The 11,257-nt window shown below is 42.1% G+C and overlaps 1 protein-coding gene across 2 annotated transcripts; it reads right to left on the reverse strand.

Annotated features, from left to right (window-relative positions):
- Positions 1 to 70: 70 nt before the first annotated feature.
- dhx40 (DEAH (Asp-Glu-Ala-His) box polypeptide 40) lies at positions 71 to 6,177 on the reverse strand. 2 transcript variants are annotated; one of them, XM_076976894.1, is made up of 16 exons: positions 5,730 to 6,177; positions 5,494 to 5,639; positions 5,231 to 5,350; positions 4,884 to 5,111; positions 4,672 to 4,738; positions 4,436 to 4,567; positions 4,208 to 4,307; positions 3,763 to 3,849; positions 2,730 to 2,912; positions 2,559 to 2,639; positions 2,178 to 2,335; positions 1,981 to 2,095; positions 1,783 to 1,891; positions 843 to 1,007; positions 482 to 667; positions 71 to 346 (listed from the first exon to the last, which is right to left on the reverse strand). In XM_076976894.1, exons 1-16 carry the CDS (start codon positions 5,890 to 5,892, stop codon positions 134 to 136), a joined length of 2,253 nt encoding a protein of 750 aa, XP_076833009.1. In that variant the 5' UTR covers positions 5,893 to 6,177; the 3' UTR covers positions 71 to 133. The 2 variants fall into 2 exon arrangements, with proteins under 2 accessions (XP_076833009.1, XP_076833010.1); XM_076976895.1 differs by having other exon boundaries at positions 439 to 667.
- Positions 6,178 to 11,257: the final 5,080 nt, after the last annotated feature.

The following is an 11,257-nucleotide window of genomic DNA, read 5'->3' on the forward strand; positions in this document are numbered from 1 at the left end:
CCTAGTGCGGCTCTGAGCTTGTGACATTTTTACATCTTATCATGTATACAAATTACAATTAGCTAATAACTGAATTTAAAAAATGTAAAACACATTTATTATAAAATAAATATTTATCAACTTGTTGAAAAAGTCAGAAATTATCACAGTTTAAGAACATTACTACAAATATTAACACCTTTAATAAGACATGGTTCCTAATACAGTATAAAACACTACGTAGTATTTCAGGAGTCTTTTGATTGGATCCGATTCTGTTTTCTCTGTAAATACCGGGCACGCGCTTCTGTGATTGAGCTTTCATTGTTTCTCTTCTCAAGCTTCTTTGATGCATCTTCACTCTTAACTGTTCAAAAAGATAAAACATTAACCATAACGTGTTTTTTAACAACCCACTGGCAATACACTGATCATGTTTCTGTATCGTGAATAAAATACCCGTTTGTCTTTTAGCGGCTATTTTCTTATCCCAGCGGGCTACCTCCTCATCAGTGACTTCCTCTCGGGCAACACTGCTAAGCTCGTAGACGTCGATCTCATGGAGCTTTGGGAGTAGATCCTTCACCCACTCGTATCGGATGGGGCAGACAGTTCTCACATAAACCCGTCCTGTTACCATGATGTCATGGAAAATTATCCAATCTAGCTGCAGTTCTTGCCCAAAAAGCTGAAAAAGGCACAAACACATGAACTGAAACAATTGGCTAGCCAAGAATAATTTCCATGTTGTTATTACAATAATAATACATTATTATAATGATGATTGTTATTATTATTATTATTATTATTATTATTATTATGACCATTATTGTAGGTTGAGGACTAAGTATAAAATTCCTTACTGAAGAGGAGGGATGAATGTGAACTGTGGAGCCATGTCCATCCATAGTGCAAAACGCCTTTCCAATAGACCTCCTTGCCACATTAGTGAAATAACCCAGACACAGGCACTGCCTTAAGAGTTCACTGCTTTTGCCTTGAAATGTCTCCTGTGGAAAATCTTTTTGCTAATTAAAGATGAGAACGAGATAAAAGCAAGGGAGAAAACACTTAAAATAAGAGAAGCGATAAAGTGTTTCTCTCCATTTGTTAAATTAACATCAATGACACTAAATAGTAACCAGACACTTAAAACATGATTCAAACCAAGGTGGACAGAACAGGCTGTGTGAACTACAACCTGTCTCAAATCACTGAATAACCATTTCCGACCTTTTTCTATTTTTTCCAAGTGTTTTGCCACCCTTTTATTTGTAAATAAGGACTGGGTCAGGTCCAATCACTCTCCTTTTACCATGCGTATGTGGGTTGATTTTATATGATCTTACATTAGGACTCAAAACCCTGAGGATAAATGCTATACAACCTCCTGCCTAATTATTTCAGTCATGGTAAGCCAACCAGGCCTTAAACAATTTATTTTACCTGCCGATTGAGTTTCTTACTCTAAAACTAAAAGACGTTCATTCACTTGTGCAAAGGGCACTACAGTACTTCTCCAAGAAGTACACCACCAAAACTACACACCAGGCTTTCACTCTTTTAAGAGCATTCAGAAATGGTCCAGGAAACCTACAGATGATGTAGATGTGTCTTATTGGCACAGGCTACCAAAATAATTGGGCTTGTCAGATTTAATGATTGTAATTAATATAGCCTACAATAGCTCATATATTTTACACATTTTGGAACCTGAACAGACTGGTACAAAAGTGTTTCATGGTATTTTTTATATTAAACCTTTGCATCACTGATCAGTGTGTTTTGTTCCGTGTGGCCCACCTGTTTGAGACGGTGGAGAATGTCCCGGAGCTGAGTCTCAACGCTGAATGCCGACTTCACCGCCCGCCAGTGTATCCAGTGGCTTTTACACCATATGGATGGATTTTCGCTGCACACAATATCAATACATAACAAATACTGTTTGATATAAAAGACCCTGTTTGCTAAGGCACCATGGTTAGCAAAATAATGACCCACCTTGCTTTGCACTTTTCAAATATGCAGCTGAGCTCAAGGAAGTCATTGCTGCTGCCTGCACACGCTGCCAGCTCTCTGTGGACCGTCTCAGCCTGCTTCTGTTTCTCCGGGCGTCCTGAACAGCGGAGACAAGGTCCACTACCTCACAAGGCTGTTTTGATCAGCGCATGGCTGCTTCCTACTGCTGCGTGTGCTACCTGGACGGATGAAGATGTTCTCCACAGACAGCATGGCTGCTACCGGCAGCAGCAGCTCCTCACAGCCCAGAGCTGCAGACTTGAGCAGGGCACGACTGAGACCAGGAGGGAGGGGCAGCTCCACCATCAGCCTCCCCAGCTGGGTCACATCACCCTTCCTGTCACCGCACCCCCAGAACGGGACACACCAGGTTAACACACCACATAAATATATACCTTAGATGTGTGTGTGTGTGTACATTTTGTTTCTCTGGAAACCTTGTGTATTTCACCTCACTTCTGATTGCGTGTGCATCTTCTACTATAATACACTGCAGTTACATTATATTGACTCAAATCATGACACACGTCCTGTAGAAGGTTTAAGAAGCAGGTCTTCACCTGTCAATTGCATCATACTGGTAGAGCTGCCTCAGTGCCATCAGGATGAACCTCTCCTCTGGGTGATCCAGGTAAGGAAACCTACATTAGTCAAGGTGAGAATATTAGAAAAGTCTCTGCAAGCATAAACCATCAAGACCATTAAAAAAAAAACATCTAATCAAGCGATACCTGATCACGTCATGGACTCCAAGGCATTTGAGAGTGAGGATGACTGACGTGAGACTGGTTCTCTGGATCTCCGGGACGGTGTATTCAGGCATGCAGCTCTCCCAGAACTCCTTGCTGTAGATCCTGAAGCACTTGCCTGGCGAGGTTCTTCCCGCCCGTCCCGCCCTTTGCTGGGCCTCGCTCCTACACGGTGACCCCAAACACAGCCATGACCTTAACATTATACACACATGCACGCGAACACACTACAAAAACATATAGACACTCCTCCTCATTACTGAGCTCATATGTCTGCTACTCCAGTTAGGTGTAGAATGGGGCATCGGTGAACATGTCACCGTCACACTCCCGCCCTGCTGGTCCCGCCCTGCTGGTCCCGCCCTGGTCAACCACAACTCAGAAAGAGCAACAGCAGCTCAGCGGGAGACGTGTACAGTGGGAGACGATGCGAACACAGAGGTGGGCCAGAGCTTGCAGAAGTGTGCAGCAGGTACTAATCACACATCCTTAATAAAGTGGGTGTCCTGCTACCTTGTAAACTATATTCGTTTGTATTCTCCCTCTCCATCTATACCTCGCACACACACACACACACACACACACACACACACACACACACACACACACACACACACACACAACACACACCACACACACACCACACACACACCACACACACACACACACACACACACACACACACACACACACACACACACACACACCCCCTCCCAACACACACACACACACACACACACCACACACACACACACACACACACACACACACACACACCACACACACACACACACACACACACACACACACACACACACACCACACACACACACACACACACACACACACACACCCCCTCCCAACACACACACACACACACACACACACACACACCACACACACCACACACACACACCCACACACACACACCCCCTCCCAACACACACACACACACACACACACACACACACACACACACACACACACACACACCTATGCTCAATAAAGTACTTACTTTGATATGGGTACCACTTCAAGGATGTCCAAGCCAACTCTTGAGTTATGGTTCAGCTGTTTCACAAATCCACTATCAACAATATATCTAAAGTAAAGAAAGACATTATCAGACATTCCTCTACCAGAAAGGTCCCATTTAATCTTCTTGCTCAGTTCCTCAGTTGTCTGTTTAATGTTTTTTTTTTTTTTTACATATTACACAATTTATATTTATATCAGCATGCGGCAGCAGATTCTCAGTGATTCCCATGATAATTAGAGCACTAGAGGATGTGACCCTCAAAATACTGCACTGGACCCTCAGGCGCACACACACACAAAAACACACTCCACTGGGGAGTGTGTCTCTGTAATAGGACTGGGAGGAGTACGCCCTGGTTCACCTGACTCCACTGGGGAGTGTGTCTCTGTAACAGGACTGGGAGGAGTACGCCCTGGTTCACCTGACTCCACTGATGGTGAGGGAGGTCGCTGCTATATTGGTGGCCACCACACACTTCCTGATTCCTGCAGGGGGGGGCAGGAATATCTGCCTTTGTTGATCTGCAGGCAGAAAAACAAGCTGTCGTTCACAAAATGGTTCGGCAAACTTTCATTGCTGGTGTGTCTGTGTACAGGGTTAAGCACAACCACTGTGCACTGAATACATCTGGCCTGAAAGTCTGTGATACCTGTTGGCATTGATCCATACAGAGGAAGAATTAGGAGGCCTTCCACTGACCGGTCATGCAGATCATAGCGGTAATCTATGGACTCTGCCTTTTCAAAGAGCATATCACATGCTTTCTCAATCTCTGCTTGGCCTGTAAGAAACAGAGTGATGTAAAACTGCAAAATATGACTGAACATAAAAAATTAATTAATCAAAACACTGTTTAAATATGATGCGGGAGGTGTGTCTGGTTACCGGTCAGAAACACAAGGATATCTCCCGACACCTCATTAGTATGAACATTTAGAGCCACCCTCACCACCTGAACAGACACGCACAAAACAATTACGCAAAATTAAATGAAACCCATATCAGAGCAGTAAATCTCATACACACTGACAAACACCCAGCACTCAAATCAGTGGACAATTTCACCACTCAAATCAGTGGACAATTTCACCACTCACCTCTTTCACATACACAGAGCTCTCTTTGTCCTTCGGCCCAATCAGACCGCAGAACAACTCTTTTACTGGGAAGGTTCTGCCAGGAATGGTGAACACAGGACAGTGGCCCAAAAACGCACTAAGCTTGTCCGTTTCCAGGGTAGCTGACATCACCACCACCTTCAGAGGAACTGAGCGGCCATGGGACCTTCGAGACGGTGTCTTTTTCAGCAATCCGAGCAAGATGTCCTACCAATTATTTGATTACCACAAAAACAATTATACACTTAGGAGAATTACCCGTGGCATCATTTAAAAGAAAGATAACTTGATGTTTTGTTTGTTAATATTGAAGTGAACATATATACAGTGTTAAGGCTCCTCTCGTGGACTTCATCGAGAATCACAACGCTGTATGGTGTTAATCCGGGGTCGGCCAGGATTTCCCTCAGCATGCAACCATCTGTCATGTACTTTATCAACGTTTCCTAAGGCCCACAAACAGACAAGTGTACACTATTTACAAGTATTCAAACCATAAAAAAAAAAAAAAAAACAGACCGTAAAACAAAAGTCAGTGAAGATTATATGACTCTCTGCCCCGTGTAAGAGAAGACTCCGGTCACCTCACCTTCGTAGTGCAGTCGTCAAAGCGCACTTGGTATCCGACCTCCTGCCCTAACCTGACACACATCTCCTGAGACACCCTCTGGGCTACAGTGATGGCTGCCACTCTTCTGGGCTGGGTCACACCTATCTTCCCACTGCTGCATAAACCTAAATACGAAAGTATTTAAATCTTAAAGCACAACAGAACCCAACAGAACCCAACAGAACTGTGGTCTTCATCATCACTGGTTATCTTACCAGCCCGACACAAGTACTGTGGCAGTTGAGTGGTTTTGCCACTGCCAGTTTCGCCAGTAACAACCAGAAACTGGTTCGCCTTCACAGCATCAACGAGTGTCTTGGTGTGCAGGTAGATGGGGAGGTGTGTGGACCCCCCCTCACCAGCCCCGGACGCCTCCATCTTCAACACTGCTAGCCACCTGGCTAACTGGAGCGCTAGCTACTTAGATGGCAGTGTTGCCTTGGTTTGCTAAGACATGGCTAGCTACCTGGCTAACTAGCTGCAGGAAAGTAGAAACCCAGAGACAGATCACTAAATAAAGTCAGTTTCACTAAATTAAGTCAGTTTCACTAAATAAAGTCAGTTTCTTCACGTAAACAGAACTATTTGCTGTAGATGTTCCGGCGTTGGATATCCTTCCGCACGGCTTCGCGCGTTGCGCTTGTGTCAATCGTTGAACGGAACGTTGGTGACTACAGCGCCGTCTATCGGACAGGAGGAGCATAGCAAAGTCCCGCAAATGTATGGGATGCAGTTTTTTCCTCCTTGTTCAAAGTGTTATATCAGCAGGAAGTATGTAATTTAATGTGTGTAATGAACTATGTAATTTAATGTATGTAATGAACTATGTAATTTAATGTGTGTAATGAACTATGTAATTTAATGTATGTAATGAACTATGTAATTTAATGTGTGTAATGAACTATGTAATTTAATGTATGTAATGAACTATGTAATTTAATGTGTGTAATGAACTATGTAATTTAATGTATGTAATGAACTATGTAATTTAATGTGTGTAATGAACTATGTAATTTAATGTATGTAATGAACTATGTAATTTAATGTGTGTAATGAACTATGTAATTTAATGTGTGTAATGAACTATGTAATTTAATGTATGTAATGAACTATGTAATTTAATGTGTGTAATGAACTATGTAATTTAATGTATGTAATGAACTATGTAATTTATTGTATGTAATGAACTATGTAATTTAATGTATGTAATGAACTATGTGATGATCTTCCTTCCACGGTCTATCTCCCGTCCTGTATAGTCTGTTAGTATATACACAGATATAAACAGGGCCGGAGTGGGCTCCTTTTTCAGCCCGGGAGTTTCATGCCCAAATCCGGCCCAAAATTATTTTTCCTTCCCAATCGGCCCAAACTAGAGACTGACATGAGCCGGCCCATCGGGAATCCTCCCGAATCTCCCGATTAGCCACTCCGGCTCTGGATATAAATGCTGCTAATGAATATTTTTAAAGGGGCATCTTATGGAGCTATTATAGTGTCACCAGAACCTGAACCTGAAATCATTATTACTTGAAAAAACAGTCTGTAAAATCCTCGCAGGTATGCAAAAATTCGAGTTAAAATTCAGGTTCAGGTCGAAATTCAGGTTCGGGTCGCAATTCAGGTTCGGGTCAAAATTCAGGTTCGGGTCGTAATTCAGGTTCGGGTTGAAATTCAGGTTCGGGTCGTAATTCAGGTTCGGGTCGAAATTCAGGTTCAGGTTGAAATTCAGGTTCAGGTTGAAATGCGGTTCATCCGGGATACGTAGGATGAGCAAACAAACTCAGAGCTAATCGAACTGCATTTAGCCAATCACAAAACATATCAGAGGTCATTAAGAGGCGCGTCTTTCTGCTAAATTTCCTGTAAGAGTGCGGTCCCTGTTTGGCGTGTAAGTAGCATGTAAGCAGCACGAAAGTGACCACTGTGCCACCCAGAAATGGCACCTTGTGGCAGCTGCCACATAATCGTGGCACTTAGTGTGACCAGTGCTGCGTGACTGTGGTCTCCGTTGTCCAGAAACGCCGCCTGCCTCTGCTGACAGACATCTAAAGACTCTTGGGTGACTCTGCATATCGGCCACTCGCTTAAAATCATCCCGACGAGCTCCGAATCGCCATTTGTTGAAATGAAGATGGTTCATAACTTTTGTTTAAAAATTATGTTGAGTGAAATACTAGCCGACATCCAGCTAGACAGCTCTATATTACTAGTTCAGAATACTGTTTAGCGATAACGTCGAATTAAGATTATAGGAGGGTACGTGAATCTACAGTGGTAGACCGTTAACGACAGCACTAAATTTAAAGGGTTTATTATTACGGAGTGTCTATTTGCACCCGGGTACAAGTAGCATTTGCCACACAGCGAGGCTATTTTCACCCCTTAATTTAAAAAAAAAGCGAACCCATCTGCGCATGTCTACCAATGAATGCGCGGGAGCGAAAAGGCGCAAATTCAAAGGAACCGAAACGGAGACAGTAGGAAACGGTAAGCAGAATTTGGTTAATAGTTATGTATAAAGGTCCATCACTCAGTTTAACTTTACATTTTAAGATATATATTTAAGAATTAGTGTGAGAATTATTATCCAACGAACACTGATATATTTTTGAGCTAATAGGAGCATAATAGTGGCGAACGTAAAGTGTTACCGGGTGGGGGGTGTACACATGGACACAGCGAGAAAAAAAAGACAGATTTCAAGTGTGCAGAAACAGTCTAAATAGTCGTTTGAACTAACCTAGTGAAAACCGGGACATTAAATAATTTTTATTTTTTGCCGGGACCGAATATTAAAAAGAAGGAAAACCGGGACAAACCGGGACAGCGACGTGAAAACCGGGACAGGTGGCAACACTAACTGGCGCTACAGAGCTTGGAGGCGGACACAAACGCTGAGGAGAGCGAGATTTATTAAGAGGAATGATCATGATCAAAGTCGTTCAAACAGGCAGGGGTCATAACGGGCGAGCCATCCAGGTTTGACAAATAAACAGGCATGACGATACTAAGAATTAAACTAAGACACCGAACGAACACTTTAAACCAAACACGGGGTAAACGCATACAAACTAGAAAATCAGGCTACAGAAAACACAGACGACTGAGCAACGAAATGAGTAGAACTCACAGACCAGGAAGCGTAGAGCACTGAACAAAGAGCATGAATAACAAGAGCACAACACGACCAAAGAGCATGAATAACAAGAGCACAACACGACCAAAGAGCATGAATAACAAGAGCACAACACGACCAAAGAGCATGAATAACAAGAGCACAAACTAACCAAATAGAACAAAACAACCAATAACCGATAAGTGAAACACTGGGACTATAAATACACAGAACTAAACTAGACACACACAGAACTAAACTAGACACACAGGTGAAGACACTGATGACACGGGCGTGTCAGACGAGGGGAAACCATGGAGACAGACACGCAGGGAACAACACAGACACAAGGACAGGAACAAGTGACAGAGAGGGGGGTGTAGCCCTACGTGACAGTCGCATTGCTATCTTACAAAAACAATTTTGTCCAGTCTATTTTTTGAGTTTTGTGTAAAATTATATAATTTTGTCTTTTTGTTCTCTATTTTTGTGTTGTTTCAGTACACACAAAGGACATGAATGTGTATAACAAAAGATGTACAGTCCTTTTGAATTAAGGTTTTTGCATGACAGAGTCAATATGCCAGACTTATAATGTAATGACTATTTTATATAAGCTAATATTTGTGTTTTCTCCCAAGAAGGAAGAAAAGCTAAAGAACATTTGTGAAGGATACTCCTTCGACAGTTGTGAGGAATTCCAGAGAGCACTGAGATTATGGAGTGAAGAGGGCTACCATCCAATGCACAAAATTAAAATTTATTTAAACATGATGTAAATAATAAAAACCCCAATTTATTTCTTTAAAAAATGTACAAACCATCCAGAAAAAATGAATTAAAAAGTCAAATCTGTCTTCTGCATTCTGTGAAATTAAATAAAATTAAAGAGGCTGATAATGTACTGGCAGGAAGAATATTTGTATACATCATACTGTAATGCTGGCGACTGGGTGAAGGACGAGACACAGAATCCTGTTCGCTACAGACGTTACTTTATTTGTCTTTACACATATAGCGCAGACAGTGCACGTTTAACACTCATATAGAGACACGTAGACTCAAACAACGACGAGCACAAGACACTGCGCGAACGCACATTAAATAGACAAACTACATAAACCCCACATGATGACGAGACGAGCCACAGGTAAAACGAATTATCACAGGACGCAACCGCACCCACGGAGATCCACTGACGCAGACGACGTAAACACAGGCCCAAAGGGAGGGGTCGGGGACCGTAACGTGACACATACAATGTGGTGTACATATCAGGGTGCTACAGACAGATATTAACTTGTGTTACATTTTGTTTTAACATTATTTATCACTGGCAGTGTATATTATATGTAGTATTTACCATGTGATTACTGCCATTAGCGGTAAGCGACTTAGGATAATTAAATTGCTATTTAAATTCTAAGCATGGTAAAGAAAAAGACTCACAAGTGAAAAACAAAATTCAAACAGGTCTACCCCATAACCCCAAATAAAAGTATCTTCACTTCTTGTAAAATAATTTGTAAGTAAAATGGAACACAAAAGAATAGTACTAATCTTTGATAAATCAAAATGTTGGGTGCAAATAGCACACACTGCTGCATATACCCGGGTGCAAATAGCACACACTGCTATGTACACCCGGGTGCAAATAGCACACATTGCTGCATATACCCGGGTGCAAATAGCACACACTGCTATGTACACCCGGGTGCAAATAGCACACACTGCTGCATATACCCGGGTGCAAATAGCACACACTGCTATGTACACCCGGGTGCAAATAACACATACTGCTGCATATACCCGGGTGCAAATAGCATCTGCCTTATTATTATAGATGTATGGTTATCAGTGAATGTTCCTACACGCCATCAGCGTCATTTAAACCTCTGCGAGCGAATGGCATCGCATTTATTATTTGTGCAATTTGTAGTATATTTCGCTTTGTATTGGTTTCTATTGTTAGTCTAGAATGTCAGCCGAGCGGCTCCCGACATAATCGTTAAACAGCATCCTGAACTCGTAGTTTGGAGCTGTCGGTCAGCTCCGAATCGTTCACCCAACATAAATTAACAAACAAAAAATATAAACCATCTTCATTTCCACGAATCCTACAAATGCGATGCCACTCGCTCGCAGTGGTTTAAATGACGCTGATGGCGTGATGAACGTTCACTGATGAACAATCTGTAATAAATCTGTTTTATGTTGTGACGTGGGGGTGAAGTGTTATCAGTGGGAGGACACTTGCTGAGAAGAGCATTTTATATAAGGGGTTTCACATTTAACATTAACTTAACTACGTTAATATAATAGAAGACACAAGGACAGCACGATCATGATGAGGCATGACTAAACTAGACGACACCACAAACCACTACAGCGACACAACACGGATTTATATTCGCGGATATATATATATTTATATTATATACATATATTTATTTATTTGTTTATTATTGAATATTTGATTATTCTGCTACCTCCTGTTATCGCTGAACTAAACTTTCGGCACGAGACTTTCAGCGCGAGCTCTTCTGTGCGCGTTCGATGTACGTTGCTCCAGAGTTTGAAAAAACACAAGAACAAACGAATTGTTATATTCCTTGTTGACACTTG

This window comes from Brachyhypopomus gauderio, chromosome 16 (genome assembly GCF_052324685.1).
Source record: "Brachyhypopomus gauderio isolate BG-103 chromosome 16, BGAUD_0.2, whole genome shotgun sequence".
Lineage (NCBI taxonomy): Eukaryota > Metazoa > Chordata > Actinopteri > Gymnotiformes > Hypopomidae > Brachyhypopomus > Brachyhypopomus gauderio.

Bases quoted from the DNA above. Each gene is read 5' to 3' on its own strand.
- dhx40 (XM_076976894.1), bottom strand. From the start codon at position 5,892: ATGGAGGCGTCCGGGGCTGGTGAGGGGGGGTCCACACACCTCCCCATC. The intron at 1,892-1,980 runs GTGGGTCATTAT...TATTGTGTGCAG, and splicing joins TTTGAAAAGTGCAAAGCAAG to CGAAAATCCATCCATATGGT. The intron at 347-481 runs GTAGCCCGCTGG...CTTTTTGAACAG, and splicing joins AGGAAGTCACTGATGAGGAG to TTAAGAGTGAAGATGCATCA.